The sequence below is a fragment of the Lissotriton vulgaris genome, chromosome 2_1 (assembly GCF_964263255.1).
Source record: "Lissotriton vulgaris chromosome 2_1, aLisVul1.2, whole genome shotgun sequence".
NCBI classification, from domain to species: Eukaryota; Metazoa; Chordata; class Amphibia; order Caudata; family Salamandridae; genus Lissotriton; species Lissotriton vulgaris.
This window is the reverse complement of record NC_141687.1, coordinates 1,069,924,479-1,069,945,096: the sequence shown is the minus strand read 5'-3', so window position 1 is coordinate 1,069,945,096 and position 20,618 is coordinate 1,069,924,479. Positions and strand designations below refer to the sequence as shown.

At 45.7% G+C, this 20,618-nt stretch overlaps 1 protein-coding gene across 2 annotated transcripts in view; it reads left to right on the top strand.

Moving 5' to 3' along the window:
• The window catches only part of HYOU1 (hypoxia up-regulated 1), a 212,659-nt gene extending 193,981 nt beyond the window's left edge, over positions 1-18,678 (top strand). For both annotated transcript variants that reach the window (XR_015308457.1, XM_086956751.1), the window contains exon 25: positions 14,271-18,678. Coding sequence is in view for 1 of the 2 variants with exons in the window: in XM_086956751.1 (XP_086812877.1) it covers positions 14,271-14,329 (59 nt within the window). In the remaining variant the exon portion in view is untranslated. The remainder of the gene's footprint in view (positions 1-14,270) is intronic.
• The last annotated feature ends 1,940 nt before the right edge of the window (positions 18,679-20,618 follow it).

The following is a 20,618-nucleotide window of genomic DNA, read 5'->3' as shown; positions in this document are numbered from 1 at the left end:
CTCCCGGGAAATGGCGGCTCTCTTGACCAAGGGAGACCTAGAAAGGGTCCCACACCACACGTAGGTTGTTTGTTATTCCCGCTACTTTCTGGTGCCCAAGAAGGATAGAGGCCTTGGTCCTATTCTAGTCCTGCACCCTCAATTTGTCCCTGAAGGAGAAATTCAAAATGCTCATGCTTACTCCAGATCGGTCTGCCCTTGACACAGGAGACTGGATGGTAGCGTTGGACTTTCAGGGCGCATACTTCCAAATTCCTGTCCTACATTCCCACAGGTGTTACTGAGGTTCATGGTGGGCTACGAACACTTTCAGTTTGTTGTGATCCCTTTTGGCCATACCAGAGCCCCTCGGGTGTTCACCAAGGTGTTGACGTGGTTGCAGCTCATCAGTGGAGATCAGGGGTGCCAGTCTTACCCTGTCCCAACGACTGGCTGTTGAAGGTGGGCTCGCCCCAGGCAGTTGACTATGGAAGACCTCCTGCACTCACTGGTGTTTACTATCAATGTGCTGAAGAGACACCAGACTCCATCTCAGATGCTCCTCTTCATTGGAGCTGTTCTGGACATGGAGCAGTTTCAGGCTTATCCTACCAGACACCAAGACCAGGATGTTCAGGCTATGATACCGATGTTTCAGTCTCTATCCCTGGGTTTTGGTGAGACTGACTGAATCTGCTATGCTTCATGCATTCTGTTTGTGACACATGCCGGACGGCGTATGCGTGTTCTGCAGTGGGACCTGAAGTTCCAGTGGGCACAGTATCGGGGGAATCTCAGATATGGTCCGGATCTCAAAGGGTACTGCAAAACATCTGCAGTGGTGGTTAAAGTACCACAAATGGGTCAGCCGCAGACCCCTCTCCTTTCCCCAACCAGATCTGACAGTAGTGACAGATGTCACTCCTAGGGTAAGGTGAGCAGCTTACAGAGTTGGAGATCCGAAGCCTCTGGTCTCTGCCAGAAACCGGCACAACATCAATGCATTACCCTTCCGAACAATCTGGCTGGCATTGAAACCTTTCTACCCTCCATCAAAAAAAGACCATTGGAGATGTTCATGGACTGCTGCACCACCATGTGGCAAGCAGGGCGGGGTGGGTTGGGACCCTTTATCAAGAAGCCCCTGTGTTTCTGGACATGGCTAGAACTTCGGAACATATCCATGGTGGCTTAACACCTGTCAGGCTATCTGAACACCAGGGGGGACAGACTCAGCCGAAGATTCCTAGCAGATCACAAATGACATCTACATCTGGAGGTGGTGCAAGGGCTCTTTCAGCAGTGGGGAGAGCCTTGGTTAGATGTGTTCGCCACTGCAGAGAACACGCAATGTCAGCGGGTTTGCGCACTGGAGTTTCCAAGGCAGCTCTCGCTCTGAGAATCTTTTTGTCTTGAGGGAAACTCAGGCCTCCTATACGCCTTTCTACCCATACCACTCCTGCCCAAAGTTATCAAGAAGATCCGTAACAAATTGACCCGTCATCCTTGTGGTTTCAGACTGGGCTTGGAGAGTTTGGTATCCTGGATTGTTGACCATGGCCATCGGCACTCTGATCAGGCTGCCCCTTTGGGAGGATCTTCTGCTGCAGCAAACTCTGTACTCTCCGCCTTCATACGTGGACATTGAGCTGTGACAATTGACAGCTTTTGACCATGTCCTCATGGCAGCCAGGCAGCCCTCACCAAGGTGGTATATGCCTGCCGTTGGCACAAATGTGTGACATAGTGTGTAGGAAAAACGGTTGACCCAGTTTTTGCTCCCTGTGTTTACTCCCCTTAGTCAGGTACTTTTTCTTGACCAGCAGGGCTCTGCTATGGGCATTTTAAAAGGCTAGCTTTCTGCAGACTCTGCATGTTTGCGGTAGCCAGATCAGCCATCCCTATTCAAATCCCCTATTGTACATACGTTTGTGAAAGGTCTCAGACACATGTTCCCTTTTTCCTTTATCATACCTCATTGGAACCTAAATTTAGTACTATCCTCTCTCGGCCGCTACACAACTATCTTGTCAGACTCCTTACAATACAATCAAAGTGGCCTCTCTGGTGGCCTTAACATCTCCCTGGAGGGTCAAAGAGCTCCAGGCTTTGTCATGTAAGCCTCCGTACTTCATCATCTTTCCAGACAAGCTGGTCATTTGCACCAGAGCTTCCTTCCTTCCTTGTAAGTCAATCTATCACCCTGCAAACCTTTCACACTCCGCTGCATGCCTCTAAGGAAAAGGAGCTACTCCACCAACTGGACCCAAAAAGAGCTTTGTTGTCCTACCCTGACTGCACAAAAGAGTCCTGATTGGATGACCGACTCTTCGTGAGGCATGTTGGAGCCAAGGAAGGGAAGGCTGTGCAGAAACAGATCATCATGCAATCAGTCATGCTCTACATTAAAATCTGCTATGCATTGGCCAAGAAGAAACCCACAGAGGGTTTGCATTCTCATTCTACCGGAGCAAAGGCTGCGATTACTGTGTTTTCACGCAGAGTTCCAGTCCTGGACATCTGCCAGGCACCCAATGTGGGCTTCTCTACACATGTTCACAAAGCACTACAGCCCGAACAGTTAGGTCCATCAGGATAGACACTTTGCCCGTTGTGTTGTGCAGAACTTTCTAGTGTGAAATTGTTCGCTGACCCACTGCTTGGGTACTTAACTTCAAAAACGTCTTCTCTGGTACAGTCTATCTAGCCGCAGATTCCTTACCGACCCACACATCCTCTGCGCTCTAGCGCAGATAATGGATTTCTGGGGAAAGGGCAGTTCCCCTTTCAGTGTCCTACTTTTAACCACCAGTGGTCCGTGTTATTTGTGGCCCACACCGGAAGTGATGTGCATGGTCACAATGTAGGCACCACCCGAAGGTGCTGACGTCCAATTCTTTCATGACTTTATGTGCCAGGAGCGTGGAGCCATGAAAATCGCTGACCACAGGGGTGTAAAACTAGTGCACTGTAAGGGTAACAGCCTGTCCTTAGAAATCTGTTCATAGAGTGGGGAGGATGAGTAGGTCAGTAAGGAATCTGTGGCTAGATAGTTTATATCAGATAAAGATTTACCGAAGGGAAGTTACTTGTTCATCACTGCTAAAGGAAGTCATCCAAGGTGAAGTCCACACCATCATAGCCTTGTAATACATTGTGACTGCATTCCTCTGTTAGCGGGCATTGACTGCATCTCCCCTCCACCCCTACTCTCTCCACTCTGTTAGGTGAGAGGTATCTCTTCTGAAGAGTGGGAGAGAAGATCAAAAGACAAGTGGGTACTCCTTCCGATCGATACTTCTAGCTGCAGATTCCTCACATTGTAGATATTCCTTGATGCCAGACTGAAGTTATATTTTTCAGGATAACCCCTCAGTCCCAGTCCGGGGTGTCGTGCAGCTCTTCCTTGACTCCGCTCTGTCCTGAAAGTGACATCTGGAGCCATACATAGGTGCTTACAATGCTCCCAGACGTCTGTTCCCTTTCTTTCTGTGCCTTCATACATGGATCTGGCTCCCCTTTTTGTTTCCTCATCAATTGACTAACTTATTTCTCAAATGCTTTCAGAGCCGAGACACACCACCCTGAAGCGTTCAGAGCTGAGGGACACAGACCCAAAGCATTTAGAATCCATGCATTCGGAGCAGAGGTTGATTTAGGCGCCGTCTGGATGTCGCACCTCTTCGGCTTCATTCAGACTGCCATTTAGAGTTGTCCTCTGCCGCTTCTGAGGATTTCGAACAACCAATCTTTCAGTGCCTACAAGAACACCTCGAAACTAAACCGCAACAGATCCATATCAAACTTGGCGTTGATCGGATCCTAGCGAAGCATCCGCAAGTGCAGAAGGACTCGGTTCCTCACAAGAGGAAGTAGACTTCTGAGGAAGCACTCCATCCTCCTGTGCCGCCAATTCCCAAAAAGTCTGAGACGCAACAGGGTCATCTCTCCACTGCCTCCTGTTTGTCTTTCTTCTCATCTCCCTCTACTTCAACTTCCCCTTACTCCAACTTGCTGTCTGTAGTTTCTCTTCAACACTCACCGCAGGGTTTCTCTCAGGGGTGTGGGGAATGTCCACGGCTATCTGATGACCATTCATATCCACAGCAGGGCCAAGAACTATAGGACGACTATGACTTAAAACCTCCAGCTGGAACATACCTAGACTTCTAACCCGCAAATCCCTCACCCTCAGACTAAGTCACATTGTCTATGCAAAGAGTTGTCGTGCTGTTCCTAACAAAAAACAAAAAACAGGTTGATACAGTCAGTGATGTGTATGGATTATGAGAGGGTGGTCAGAAGTTCACCCTGGGAATCCATTTTGTTGGATTTAATGCCCTCACACCCTTTCAGGTGTCATGCTTCATCATTTGGGCTTGCTCCTCGTTGGGTCGGCGGTGCAATGCCCAACGGGCGACACCTCAAAGAGGGGCTCTTTGGCGGAGATCTTTTTCCAACTGCCGTATAGATGAAGTGTGGGTATGGGGCCAGAAACAGGTGGTAGACGTGGGTATAGTGGGTTAAAATAAAGCTAGTGGTGCCAAGGTTACTTTATTCGGAGGGCCACTGCTTTGGTTAAAAACGATTACCCTGGAGTGGAGTGATGGAAAATAAGGTTTCCAACTCAGAACCAGAGATTGTTTTAGTCAGGTCAACATGTTTCACGCTATAGAGAGTATATCTAGCGATTCTTCAGGACCATGATTGACTATATTAGCAGGTATCTAAATGTGAGGAAAACGGTCTACACTTATTGATATAGGATGTGGTGTATGTATGCTCCTATGGTTGCCACAATATGTGTATTTAGGAAGGATAACACTATTATATTACCCTTCTTGCGTTGCGATTGTCAATACCTAAGGTTAAAAACAAACAAACAACGACAGTATCCAGCGGGTAAAGCTTCAGGGAGATCTTCCACCATAAGGTTGGTAGTATCCTGAGCTGCGTGTATATCACCTACCCATCGCCGCTGGAACCCGTACTTCTCGCCCCAGATTCCACATCTTGTGCTATTCCCCAGGCATCCGGCTAGGTCTGGAGTCCTTGAAAATAGTGTCCCTGAGCGCTGGCAGGTGACGTTCTGCACTGTTGTCATTCCACTTAGGAAGGGACAAATGGAGAAGCATATAAGGGCCACCTAAGTACTCTGACATTCGTTCCTTTATGTCTACACCTTCAGATGCAGAGGTTCTCCTTGGCCAATTACCTTTTTCTCAAATTCTCCACTGTGCAAGGTAAAATGTAACAATCCCCCCCCCCCCCCCCCCCCCCCTTCAAAACAGGGTTTAAACCATGCTGGTCTGTTGCAAACCAGTATGTGACAGGCCTTCATGAAGTCTGTCTGTGCTGCCTAGAGTCTGAGGCTGTGACGACTGCATCCAAATAACCAGAAGGCCCTACGGGACTGTGAGGTAAACTTTAGGTTGCCAAACACGACTACATGCTGCAAACTATCAAATTCAAAAGGAGGGTTCCATTCCAGAAGTAGTTTCTACAATCGAGTATAGTTATGATGAAACTCACCAGGTAAGTTCAAGGAAACACATCATAAGTTGTAATAGGAATTGTCATTCAGGGAGAAAAAGGGGTGATAGGGTCACAATCCCTTACTGGCCGTTAAGTATTGAACAAATCTTGTTGCAGTACTTGTCCTTGACAGGGGGAATCCCCTAACCCCCCTAATCATAAGCAAGTTCCAAAGGAGTTGGCAGGAAAAGTCAGGGTAGTGGTGTTATTCAGAAAAAATTCCAATACGCTGGGTTCATACTGATAGAATTAATTTAATGTGTTTCAACACCTTTACATAAAGAACTGAGTTGGTATGCAAAAAGGTAAAAAACAGCCAACGTGTTTCGCCCCTTTACATGGCCGTTCAGCCAGGGGCTTCCTCAGGGCGTGGCAAATCTCTTAAAGACTTGTCGTCTTAGAAAGATCCTAATGGGTCCTTGGTAAATCTATAAAATTTTGGGCGTAATCCTCACCAGTCTGTCATAGATATAAAGCTGCGTCTTCCCTGAGGAAGCCTGCAGAGACAAGTTGTTTTGAGGGCAAAATCCAAGTGTTTTAGAAACACAAATTCTTCAGGCATTCATTTCACTTTGATAATGTCTTGTTTATGTGCTAATAATCTTTGTTAAAGAATACATTTTTCTGAAAAGGTGGCTAACATCTAGTAAATAATAATAATAAAAGGGTCTCTTCAGGGTCAAAGAACTAATTATATTATCTGATAGACATCAAGCCGCAGATTCCTTAACTTAGAATATCCCCAGGCGTGAGACTGAATCAGACATTTTTTTGCAGCAGCACCTCTGCTCGCCGGGGGACGGCGCCACACGACCCCGCCCTCACGTCTTCCTCGTATATGAGGTCATGTAAGTCCCTCCCCGCACGCTAACCTCAGTTTCCTTCTTTTCCGCGTGCAATGCGGATCCTGAGGGAGCTCCTCTGGCCTGTTTTCAGGCCTCATTTTCGACGCTTCGGGAACAGTGTGCGATGCCTTCGGGCTTCAAATTTTGTAATTCTTGTTTGCAGCAAATGTCTGCGACAGACCCACATCTTATTTGTATGTGGTGTCTGGGCGAGCTCCATGACTCCACGGACTGTGAAGCCTGCCAACGTCTGAAACCGAAGTCTCAGCGGGAGCGCCGTATGAAGCTTCTCTAGGCATGGCTGTCCTGGTCGGAGTCTTCTCACCCCCAGGCCTCGTCGTAGACTGCTGGTCCTTCTACTGTCCGGTTCCACCGTCGATCGCCCTCTGGGGTCCGGGGCAGTCATTCTCCACTTGGTAAGACGAGGCGCTTGTCGACTAGGTCATCGACCTCACCTTCTTCTGTTGTCAGGGGCTCTGGTTCACAGAACCCTCCAGACGTGCGGTCGCCTCCTCTCTATCTGCCCTTCCTGGGTATGGGGGTGACTTTGGCCCAAATTGAGGTTTATGCTACGGCCTTGCAGGCATCCCTTGAGTCCTCTCCGTTTCTGGGGCGTCTTCGTGACCTCTACTTCTTATGGGGTCTCAGACTGACTCGCCGGCGGGTTCACCCCTGGTGCCAATTGAGCCCTTGCCTCCCAGGAACTTCGGAGATGTGGTGTTGTTAGGGCGTGGTTCGGCTGTGTCCCACTCTAAGCTCCACGTGGGGTTGTTGGGTTGAGGCTCACCTGGGTCCTCCTCTTCATCCCAAGGCGCCTCTGCCGTGCTGAAGAGCCCCGCGGGGCTCCCTGTGGCGCCGCAGGTGGTTGCCCATGCTCGTAGCCCTGACTTGAGCATACCCCAGCCTTCCGGGCAGGCAGCTGCTTGTCCGGAGCTGGGGTTGGTGCTGTCCCAGCACCGGAGGCTCGCCTCCTAAGCTCTGCCTCCGCTCCATTCTCCGGAATCCGAGCCTGCTCTGGATGAGGCGGAGCCGGTGTCGGGGCGGCGCCGGAAGATTGACTCGCCGGCCCCGGCAACCTCTTCTTCGTCAGAGGGGAAGCTTGTTATAGTTTTGGCGCCAACTCTACGACGGAGGCTGCCGAGTCGGCATCTGACGAGGCACAATCGGCGCAGACACGTGTCGTTTCAATGCTGTGTGAACGCCTAGTTCTGGATTCTTCTATGGAGGCCTCTGGAGATGGTTCGGCGCCGCCCTCCTGTCCGGAGTCGTCGAAGCTAGTGCTACCAGTGCCCCCCCTTGAAATTTGTGGAGCCTCCTCAGGAGCTCCCAGATCCGGCAGGCTGTGCACTTCCCCAGGAGCCCCGTCAGGATCCTCATTATTCTATGGGGCTCCCTTCTGTGGGGCATTGGGCGCACCCGCAGTGTCTTGGGAGGGTCAGCCTACAACCCTCCCCCACTGATGAGCTGTTTTCCCCTCCGCGGAGGGCTATCAAGGCTGGTGCGTCTTTTTTTGAGCGGGGTCTCTACGGCCACCCGCATTTTGAATATGCAATCCCCCTCTACCCCCTTGTCAGTGGACCCCTTGCTGGAGGTCCTCCACCTTGGGTCTGGCAATGTGAAGCTGCTTTTGCCTTTTGAGGCATCTCTTTATAATGTCCTTTTGGGTACATGTGTCTGACCTGCTTCAGGTGATCCCATGGCAAGTTCAGTTCTGCACCACCACCACCGCCCCGCTCCACATGATCCGGTCTGTCTTTCTGTGCACCCTGATGCGCAAGGGTTGTGTTGCAGACTGTCTTTCCTTCTCTGCCCCCTCTAACGCTTCCCTTCCTCTCAAGAGTTCAGGTGGCTTGAATCCTGGGGTAGGAATGTCTTTGCATCCGCTAGTGCAGCTCTTCAGTCCTTAAATACAGAGTGTGTTTTGACTCGGGCTACTTCTGCCCTGTGGGACTCTGCAGTGTCTTTGCTTACTGCCACCTCTGAAGGTGCTTGCACTGATCTCCTTCCCTCCCTTCGGGATGGCTGCGACTTGGCCGAATTCACAATCTGTTCAGCCTTAGATACTTCGGATTCTTTGGGCCGAGCCATGGTGAGTTCTGTTGCCTTAAGGCGTCACGCTTGATTGCGAGATGATGTCTTCCCTGAAAATATCTTGGAACGTCTGGTTGATTTACCCTTTGATGGAGTTTTGCTCTTTGATGCTCATGTCGAGTCGGCGGTGCACCGCTGCTGATAGGCCTATGGGAGACCAAAAGCCAGTCTTCTGTGGTACTTTTTCATTTTGCATTCTTCAGATGCATTCTGTGTTTAACATAGGCAGTGAGCCTTTAGATGCGCTCTGTGTTTAACATGAGCAGTGAGCCTTACGTCTTCTTTTTTATGTGGTCTAGGGTGTTTACCCTTTTATTAGCATCTCTTGGATGTGTTTTGCTTTCAGTTGCCTGTTGGCCTTCTGTGGCCGTTTAGCACAGGTTGCTGTGTCCTCTGCTTGTGGCTTTCAGCCGGTAGCTCAACGTGGTAATGTCAATATGGCCCGGAACTCTGTTCATGGGTTCGGTTTGTTGCTGCATTCTTTTGACCTGGCTTGTTGCCCTAAGAGGTGTCCCTCATTGTCCGGGGTATACATACTCCATGTGGGGTACTTGTACGCTGTTATATAGCCTTGGTTATCTCACCTGGGCCTGGAGTTGATGTGAGCTCCATGTGCCGATTGAAGGTCCTTTGTACGGTGTTCCTTTTATAACCTAGTCTGTTAGGTGCTTGTTGCATCTCTTCAAGTTCATTCCAAGCTTGGGTTAATGCACTTTTGTACGCCATTTAGCGGAGAGTGATCCTTCCTCTCTCTTTTTTGGGATCATACCGTTCTACCTGTCATTTTTATACTGGTATGGTGTGGCACCCTTCTGTGTTGTTGATGGATATCTTCTGTCTTGTGACTTCTGCTCTTCGAGCTGCAGGGTTTGCTGTTGGACTGTTCTGCCGCAGTTTTTTTCCCTTTATCCGTCACTGTGTTGCTGGATCACATGCCTGGCACTTTCTGTTGTCCTGTCTCAGACCCGCCTCCCTTTTGGGGCATGGCTGTGGTATCTATTTTAAGTTAAGGAATCTGCGGCTAGATGTCTCTATCAGATGTACGAGTTACTTACCTTCGGTAACGATGTATCTGGTAGAGACGTTGTCTAGCCGCAGATTCCTTAACGCCCACCCAGCCTCCCCGTTATGCGAGGACCTCTTCCGGTGGTGTTCTCCACTGTCTTTCTGTCGTCATTGGGTTTTATCTTCAGGGGGTTCAGGTTGTTGCACTCCGCTGGATGCTTTCATATACAGGTAACCTCTTCTGAGGGACTTCTTTTGTGTTATATGGTACCTTTGATTCATGGGAAGGTTTGTTTTCCTCTCCTGTTCCCTTCCCTTCAGTCTGCTCTACTGCCTAGGGGTCCTGGTCTTTCTTTCCTTCAGTGGACTGCTCTTTCTGTGTTCTGATTCTTACTGGACGGCACAGTTCCACATGACCCGATCAGTCTATTTTGTTCTGTTGTAATGTTCTTCACTTGTTGCACTCGGGAAGGGGCAAGCACTTGACATTCGGGGCTCTTTCTCACAGCTTCCACTTATATGTGTAAGCGGTGTATATTCTGCCATTAGAATGGTGTCTTCCACCACTCCCCTTCTTTAGTCGCGGAATTTTCATTCCTCGCACACTGTTCCCATACTTTCACAGTTTTTAGTTGGTGGCGCCGGGAGGGACTTGAATGACCTTGCCGACGTCACGTACAAGGACGACATCAGGGCGGGGTCGTGTGGCCCCCTCCCCGGCGCGCAGAGGATCTGCTGCAAATAATTTCCGTATCCAGTCTCATGCCTGGAGATATTCTATTTAAGGAATCTGCGGCTAGACAACGTCTCGACCAGATACATTGTTACCGAATGTAAGTAACTCGTACAATTATAACAGCTAACCAAGTGTTACAACAGTAAAACGTAACAATAACAAGAATGAAAACAAAAATAAGATAAACCCTAATATGAGTGAAACAATGAGCGTTAAAGTACAGACTGTTTTTAAATTAAAAAGCATATACAAATAATAACGTAACATAGAAAGAGAAAATTGTTTGAAAGCAATACCTGGAATATAAGTTATAACCAATAGTAATGACAAAAACTAAGACCAAAGTTATAATCCTTGTCTGTAAATTATCAATATTAAGAGTGACCATTTGTGACAAATTCTAAAGAATAAGCGTATAAAATGTCATATTCCTTTATGTATTTCAAAAAACAAATATATTGTATGTACCTCACGGTATGAGTTTTCAAAATTACTGTTCACTCCACATTATTGTTGGTAACCTTCCTAAAGTAAAGGGACATATCCTAAATGAAATGGAAGAAAATTCATTAAACTTAATTGTTCCCCATTATAGATGCTCAAATGTACTTATTTGCCAAGATGTCGTTTATTCTGGTTGCCCGTATTTTAAAAAAGTTCTCAATAGTTTTTATTAATCGGTGTGGCGGGTGATTACTGACCCATCACATACTTGATGGTTTTTGTCAGCGTTTCTAGGTTTAGTTGCATATTAAGCGCAAAATGGAAAACTAAGATGCTAGGGTCTACTCCTACATGGTCACAGGTCAAAAACGTTTTCACATCCATGTTAAAAAACTAAACCTTAGCTTGATAGTTTGTGTTGTGTAGCTGATCACTTACATTATTCTGACCTAAATGTACCCAAATTACTTTTGTCAAATTAACATGTGCTGCAAGCAACAAGGAACTTCTTTCTCAACCGTTCACCTTCATATATATAAAAGAAAACGTGAGAAAAGACTTACCCAGGCTAATCATGTTGGGAAATAGATTTCTCACCCACGTTCTTAACACGAAGGTCAGCGAATGCCATCTGTCTTTTGACTGTTCTTCTCATAATAATACAATGATACAAGTTTTACCCGCTGTTCCAGACTTCCCTTACCCAGGCTATTCGAGATGATGCGGAGGTGCAAATTTGTCATTCATGCTGGATTGGACACAACTAACTGCTTAGGGCAAGCAGTGGGTACTTATGTGGTCCTTTGGCGCCACAATTGGAAGAGGTCTACAGATGCTCCGGGGATGGCCAGGCATCCTTAATGGCCATGCTTTTTGCTTGCTCTGATCTTTTTGGTGAGAAAGTGAACTCTGCCTTCGAGTGGCCCAAGGAGAGCGGAGCTATGGCATGTTACTTGGACCATTCAGCTCCCAAAAGACATTTCCACCAGCAATTTTGCCCTCTCCATGGCTTTCCGTTTCATCAAATCCAGACTTCTCCAACAGCCCTGCAGGTCTTTTGTGGCCGAGGCCATGGTTCTCCGAGACTGTACTCAGGACAACAGAATCAATGTTCCGCTCAGTCCTGAGCCCGTGCAGCAACTGCAAAACCACTTTAGTGTGTTCTTGCCGGCTCACAGCCACCCTGTCATAGGCAGGATCTGATTTTTCCTTCAAGGGTGGTAGACCATAGAGGGTTCTTACTTCAAAAGTAGGATGTGTGTGTTACTCCAGCTACGTAGTTGTGCCAACAAAGGACGGAATCTATCCTATCTTGGATATATGCCCTCTCATTGCCTTCATGCGGAGGGAAAATTCAAGAGGCTAATGCTTGCTTAGTTCCTGTCTGCCCCAGAGACGTTTAGTGGCCCTGGACATGCAGGGCACTTATTTTCATATCCCTGATCTTCAGGCCCACAAGTGCTCTGTGTAGTTCAGTGGGCCAGAAGCGCTTCCGGTTCACGGTGTGCCCTTTTAGCCCACCATTACTCCTTGGGTATTCACTATGGTTGTGGTCACAGCACACCTTCAGAGGTCTGATTAGCGGACTTCCCCCTACCTCAACCACTCGCTGCAAAGGTGGGCTCGCCCTAAGTCCTTAATCGCCTTCAAACAATGAACCTCCCAATATCATTGGCGTTTACTATCAACGTGCCAAAGTCACACCTGACTCCCCCGTAAACACTCCAGTTTATTGAAACCACCCTGGATATAGTGCAATTTGAGCTTTCCCCAGGGAGTGAAGAGTCCAGTACATTCGAGCTATGATACTGTTTTTTGTCTGTCCTGGACCTCAGTGTAGAGGTCTCTGTAGCTCGTGAGGTTGTTGGCCATTGAGAATTGGGCCAGGAGAGTGTGGTACCCTCATTTCCTGTACAAGAGCATCTGTCCTTGGATCAGGCTGCTACTTCAGGAGGATCTTCTGTTGCAGCATTAGGGCAGAATACTGCACCCAAGCGTCCACAATTTGCATCTCTGGTATGTGATTGAGTGTTGGCACTTGACCTCCTTCAACCTACCCCCATTGATGTCATCTTGGCAGTGAGGTGTCATTCCACAAAATCAGTGTATTCTAGTTGTTTGATTAAATGTGTGGGTTGGTTCTGCATCCAGCAAGTTGACCAATTTCAAGCAAAGGTGTCTGAAGTTTTGTAGTTTTCTTCTTGAGCATTGTTCAGGGCTATTTAACATGTCTTTCTGTGTTTTTGCAGTAGCCACATCAGCCGTTGTAATTTAAATCACTTGTACTCATGAGATTTTTTAATGTTTGATACATTTGTCTCCACCAAAACCCTTTGTGATGCCTCGGTGTAACTTAAACTTAGTCCTTACTTTTTTGATGTGCACCTTTTTAAGCTGCTGCACAGTTGTCCATTGAGACATCTGACGCGGAAGACCATCTTTCTCATCGGCATAACATTGGCTAGACGGGAGAGAGCGATGCAGGCTCTTTAGGTGAAGCCACCTTATGCTACTTTCTACCCTGAAAAGTTGGTGTTGAGGACCTGAGCTTCTTTTCTCTCAACTGGTCACTTCTTTTCATGTTGGGCAGGCCATCACCCTTCCGTCATTCTTTGCTCCCCATCATCCCTCTAAGGAGGAAGAGAAACTCCATCATATGGACCCTAAGAGGGCACTAAGCTTTTATATATCAATCATGCTAAGAAACATCATGTGTATGATCAGTTCTTTGTTGGGATTGAAGAAGTGTAAGGCAGTGCAAAAACGGCCCAAAAATCTGCTTCACACTGGCAAAGTAACTGCCCCCAGAAGGCTTGTGGCTCACTCCACCAGGGCCAAAACTCCTACCACTACGTTATTACTTGTACTGCCTCTCCAAGATATTTGTCAGATGGTTACGGGCGTATCTGTACTCATGTTTATGAACTCCTATTGCCTCAACAGTTAGGTGTGTCGAGGGGGGAGGTGGTATTTTGCTGTCTCAGTCCTGCAGAACTTTTGGGTCTGAACCAGTTCATGCCCACCGTCTTGGGTGATACTGCTATTGCATCTGTTGACAAAATGAGGAGTCTGCAGTTAGAACTATATATCAGAAGAACAAGTTATGTAACGTTACTAACACTTTCTAGTGGATTCTCCAATTGTAGATTCATTAACAACCCTCCCACCTCCCTGTTCTGTTGAACTGCACTCTTTTTCATCTAAAAAGGTCCCACGTCTAGAGATGCACACACTGGTCATACCAATCTGGCAATGAGCTCTACGTCTGAGGGCACTGATAGCCTAGAAAGCAACAGACAACAGCTCTCATCGGTGACACTTACATGCAGCTCAGCTGATCACTTTCAGAGGAGAACAATGTCTGCGTGGAGCTGCCGGCTCCAAATACCGAGTCACAATAGTACTCTTTTAAAGTATCCTTATTCAGTCTGATGCTTGGTGAATATTCACAAGGTGAGGAATCTGTGGTTAGATGGAGTATCCACTGAAAAGACAGTTGCAGAAGGTAAGTAAATTGTTATATTTGAATTGTGTGTGGAAGTGGCAGATAAATGGCTCCTTCCACAAACATTTTGGGATTGAGAGGAGATTATTTAACTCTAGATTTTAATCCTTTTTGTTTCTTTGGCTTCAAGGAACTGCACAGGAGAAGACTCGCCCAAGTCCAGAGGAGACCAAGAAGACTGAGTTATAACCAATCCACCTGAGACTGCCCTGGAATGCTTCTAATGGCCTGGCCCTCGAGACCGTCCACAAATCTATTTATTAACATTACTTTTTTGTAATGGACTCTGCCGGTTTCGTGCGATAGGGCAAAACCCAGACTGCAGCTCTCTGCAATAGAGATGTACATTTCTGTTATTTCTGGGGATATGCCAATCCAACGGTTGTATGTTATTTTTTTGTGTTTGTTTAAAGACTCTCAAAAAAACATTGCCCAGGAAATACCTTGTTGTGTTCTGTCTGAAGCTTCCTGCTCACCAGAGTGTGGTGGACTGTCTGCCCCTCCTTGGTCTAAAACAAAAACCGCTTGCAAAAAAAAAAAGTTTGTTCTTACCAACTCATATTGCTATGTTATCCCTGTGGAAGACGATGGGGAATATTTCTCCCTTGGGTAGGAATCCTACCACATGCCTGTGGAAGGAGGGAGTTGCTTGAGTGGGATGGGATGGGATGACATGACTTGACATGAGGGAAGAAGATGAAGAAGGCTCTCTGGGAGATGGAAATCGGTTGAACCTTAGGAAAGAAAAATAGATGAGGGACCTGCTGATATTCGGTGATCACATTCTAAATAAGCAGCGTGTGAATAGGGATGTGCATTGACTTTATTTCTGGTATATCGTGACGCTGTCAATTGTGGAATATTACCTGCAGAATTGAACTTGGGTGTGCCTTTGAATGGAGGCTAGAACTTGCTGCTTCCATTCCCCCTTTTTCCTCCTCTCCTTACATGTTCATTCCCTTCCTCTACTCCACCCAATGTGGGCTATTTTTTGTTTTTGTTTTCAGGAAGGTGGTTGCCCCATCCACCCCTCAGTTATACCCCTTAGTCGTCTTTCTTTGCTGACATTCCCCAACCTCTACATCCCTGCGAAGATTTTTGATCCTCCTCTCCTATCACCGAAACACCTATACCCCACTTGCCTTTGGTATATGTACTGTGTGTTCTCTTGCCCGACTAGTCTTTTCTGTACTTACCTTATCTTTTTTCCTCTGTCTTCTGCAACTGTCTTCTACTCTTTCTATTCAGTTTTCTATTCGTCCCGTTCTGGGTCACAGTTAACATAGAAAAAAGTCTGACTCCTGTTCTTCTTTCTTAAACCCTACACCCCTTTTTTAAATACATTGTTCTTCCAATCCTATTCATTTTCGGAATTGTATGAAGTTTGTATGTTAGCCTGTTTTTTTTTATATATATAATTATACTAAATCTGGGATTCCAACCGGAGCTTACTATATTTTCTCCACTAAAATATGATTGTTTTCATGACATTGGATTTTCCTCTTAATAGGAATTTCCCCAAAATGGAGATACATAAGCCTGTTTTTTCAGGCTTGTGTTTTTCATTTTGGGAATTTGTCTGACTGAAGTAGACCCTTTTATATTAGCTTGGCACTCTCAAAGCTCCTCTTTCTTTTCCCTTCCCTTCTTCACTTTTGGTTAATGTTTTGTTCAATGAGCGTTCTGTGTTTTCCCTTCCCAAATCCTACACCCTTCCCCTTCTTGATTAGTCAGTCACATGAGATGAATAAATGTTTTGCTTCTGGAGAAGGGGTGGAGGGAGAACAGAAGGAAAGAAGAAAGAAGGAAGGATGGATGGGTGAATGTCAGCTCTGTCCTAATCCTATATGAATAGGCAAGTAGTCTGCTTAATCTCTTGGGTATCTTTGTGTACTGTTAGAAGTCATTATTTGTGTTCTTTTTGTTTATAACCTAGTTTGTTGTGTGTTTGTTGTCTCTTTCCATGTGACGGAGTTACCTGCATCTTACCACATGCCCGATAGATAGACAACCTCTGCATCTTCTGTTAGCACAGCCTTAGTTGTGTAGGGATTTGAAGGATGTTACCTGATCTTGTGATCCAAAGCAGCAGCATTGTTGATGCATACAGTCAGTCAGACTTTCTCTTTTGCCTGTTGATCATGCAAACGTGGCCAAAAATGTACCCCATTGCCCCTAAAATAAGGAGTTTGGAAATCCATCTGATTAATGTTTATGTGCATTGCCAACGGATTCGTGTTTATGTGCATTGCCTGAATTCAGTGCTGATTGGTGCAATGTCTTGCCTTTTTTATATGGATATTAGGGTTGTCTGTCAAGCAGGCTGTTAGAGTAGATTTTGTGCATCCTATTTGAATTGCTTGTCTTTTATGTTGGTTGAGAGGATATTTGGTTGGCTGAGATTTTTCTTTTGAACACATTTATTTTTCATTGCTGTGTAAGTAGCCTGAGTGTAGGCTGCTTTCATGATCTTTGTCTGGTGGCTGTTTGGTGACTGATACGATCTTCACTTTATGGCCCACAGAAGGTTTACAGCTTAGTGACTTTGTTCGATGGTATTTGCTTGATGCCCTTTGAATGTTTGGGATAGTTTTCAGCTGGTGATATTATTTTAGGTGTCCTACCTCGATTGTTTGATTGGTATGAGCTTGATGTATTTGAATCCCTTTTGTCCAAGGTTCCCCTTGGGTAGGATGCTTTTTGGACCTCTGGATATTTTAGTAACTCCTTGTTGGTTGAAAAGTTTTACTCTTATAACCATGTATTATATAGATGTTCTTAGTTGAGATGGTGTTGTTAAGTGCCTCCTTGGTGGATCAAATTGTTTTTTGTCTATTGAAAATAATACGTGGTTATTGTCTTTACTGGTTGACTACCGGCATGGGAACATTAGCCAATTGAAATTTCTTTGGCCAAATCGCTCTTGGTTACTTAGTTGGGGTTTGTCTCAACTTATTTGCTTTTGTGTGGAATGACATTAGTTTAATGTGAGTTTGTCAAGTTGATCTTGGGTAAGCCGATTGATGATGTTGATTGGAATTGCATTCTTCTGAATGCTTTTTGAATGGACAGTGGCTATGCAACTGTAATTTGGCCTTGGCCTTGGCCTGATGCTTCATGCTTGTTTGGATTGTCTGCTCTTTCTTTTTGGTTACACTGGTCAAGGTTTGTTGATTGGTCGTCATGGACTTTTCCTAGTGGCCTTTGTTTTGTTTGGATTATTTCAGACCTGATGGTGTTGGTTAAGAGCTTGTTTCTGATGAATTTTTCCTTAGTGTGCTCGGCAACTCTTACTTAGGATGGTCTTGTCTGATGTCTATTGTGTGGTTGTAATGGTCTTGGTTTGTTAAGTTCTAGTTTGTTGTGATTTGTTTGGTTACTATGTTTTGAGTGATGCTTGATTGGCTTTGTTTTGGTTTATTCCAATTGTTTTTGCTTGATGGCTCTGGCATATGTGGATGACCTTTCTGGTTTGGGGTGGGAAGAAAGGGGTGTTTCTTGACCGACTGATGGTTGGTTAAAAACTTTTTGTGTCTCAGTAACATGCTGCATTTGGATTGTCCTGTGATGCACAGAAAAAACAGAGGCGTTGACATATTGGGCTGTGTAGAATGTAATTAATGTAATACATTTTTGTGCCTGGCCTTTTCAGTGTGATTGGCAGTAGTGTTGTCAATCTTTAGAGTTCCAGATTTTTACCCTGTTTGTTTGAATACAGTACCCTCTTTGGTTTTCTTTTTTCTTCTCTTTCAGGAAAGTGCCTATGCTGTCCAGAAACTCCTAAATCCATTCCTTTGTAATATCTGTACAAAGTTTTGTGTGATTCAGAAATGTGTGCTTTTTCATAGTTTGGCATGTCTTATGCTTGGCATTCCTTTCTTTTAATGTACTTGTTATGTGTGCATAGTATTAGTGATTCCCTTAAACTATGATAGAGCTGCTTTGGCTAATGCATATCAGACATCTGATCAGATGGCTTTGTAGTCAGAACAACACTGACAACCACAACATTTCTATGCTGTTTCACATGTCCACTCACCTTGTGCTGAGTCTTTAAGCTAGAATTGTGGGCTTCTACTGCCCCAACACTTGGCTCTGCCAGACTCCATTGCTCCCCACGCTGCTTTCCTCACCTATGCTGTTGCTCTTCTTCCATCACACATCCTTCAAGCACGGTCAGGATTCCTTCATTTGCCACTCTGTGCTTTTGCCCTTGGATTATGGCAATATTTTTGCTTTTTTGAGATTGAGGATCCAGAGGCATACTTCTTAAAAGAACAACAATGAAATGTGAAAATGCCTGACTTGAATGTAAAACTCAACTATCACACAGTCTGTGGGAGGCTTTTTGTGTTTACGCGCATCTGTGACTGTGAAACACGCTTTTATTCTTGCCCCCTTGACCCTGGCTTTTCTGCAAGATGCGGTCAGTCTCTGATAATTATTTTTGAAGGGGTTTGGGGTTAAGGAGGGAACAAGGTTTACTGTATGTGACTGAGTTTAAACTGTCACTGATTCAATAAAATCTGTGTTTTCTACACTTGTCTCTGCATGCTATGGAATCCTAAATTTGCAGGTGTAGTGGGTTTGTGCCTTCTCATTCTTGTTATTAGTTCAGTACCTCCTGTCTGGCTAGGAGAATTTTAGGCTTTGTGTCCATAGGAAATCCCAGGATTTTATGGACAAAGTAGTTTAATGTTTTCCATAGGAACATTCCATTGACTCGTGCCCTTTCATCATCACCTCTATTCTTTTTCCCAAAGGTGCTTTTGTTTCCCTTAAGACTAGAAATGGCTCTAGGAACCTGAGAATAGGCCAGTCATGAGATGGCATGTTGGGGCAGCCTAATCCGTTGAATTCCTTGAGACAACCTAAAGTCTTTAATACCGAGGGCTACTCCAGCCTAATACTCCACAGGAGGCCTACTATGAGACCCACTGGATCAATGTAGGTAGCGCAACTGGAAAATGGGGAACTTATGAATAGGGAGCTTTAAACTACAATTCCCGGCATCCATTCAGCCAGAAAAGGGACAAGTTCCGGTCGTGACGTCAGACCCGTCACACCCAACACGGAAATGAACATTGCTCTCCCCCGGCTCCGGCAAGAACAGCAACAGTGAGCCGGGAGGCGAGACCGTATGTTTTCCGGTAGGGAGCGTCCTCACAATATGTAAGTAGCACGCCCGCCCTCCTCCCGCATTATCCTTGGACCGCATAAAATCGGTCTTTTGCACGCTGGATGCTCTCTTTAATCTTATGCTTGTTACAACATTTTCGATATCGATACTTACCTAACTAACACCCTCTGGTTAGGAGAGTATGCCCCTTTGTCTTGCTGACTGAGAAGCCTACGCCCAACATAATTTGGGTAAGTGCAACTATGGATGTTATGATAACTGCATGGAATGTATGTATGTGCTAGTGTGAAGAACGGTAAACACGATTTCTGAACTTGTATGGGTGTGTTTTTATGGAGATTTTTTGCTGCAATTGAGACTGCGACCACTGTTTTAATATTTCACTTCACAATGTCACATCTTCTGATAACAATAGTGTGTGATATTTGACACAACATTGGGTGTCACATAATGAGAATGCCACTACATATAAGATTGAGTGACATAGAATAAGAGCACTCGTGCTCTCCACTAGACTGGCATGTTCACTGTAGGTCAGTGTTCCACGCGTGGGATTACACACAATAATATGGAGAATGTCTGTATTTGATAATGTGTTTTTTGCCACAATTTTTTCCGCAGATGGAGCCTGGCATCTCACAACACCACTAATACACTAACACCAGGAGAAGCTACTCTTCCCTCGCTACATTGATAGAGTAGGGTATTCCCCCACTTAATTATCCCCACACATAAAGTAGGTTAACTTATTTATGCCCTGAAGAAAGTCCGGGACCTTTATGGCCACCTAAGGACTGAAACATGTCGGCACTTCACTAGGGTCATAGGACCATAAAAATCCTTGCAAGACCCATTTTACTTTATTTTTAACAACCCAACCAGACCCATGAATAAAGGGAAACCTGGGGTCTGATTGAGGTATTTTATTCATATCCACTTGCCTTCACTATCACAAGAGCTTCCCAACACTGTGGTTGAGCCCACCCTGACCTATAGGAGTCTGGGTGACCCGATGATGAAGCATGACACCACTAGGGTGTGTGAGGGTAACTAAAAACAACTAGTGTTGCCCCCTTTCCATCACATAGATATGATTAACATATCATACACATCCCTAGTGAGTTGATGTTTAATCTCACCCTATTCATAAGTTCCCCATTTTCCAGTTGCGCTATCTACATTGATCCAGTGGGTCTCATAGTAGGTCTCCTGTGGAGTATTTGTTGTTGTAAAGTATTTGTTGGGGAGGACGTACTCCATATACCCTCTCATACCCTTAAGGACCTCTGAATTAAGGTTACAGAGGCCCGTTTTTGTTCTACTCCAGCCTAAACCATG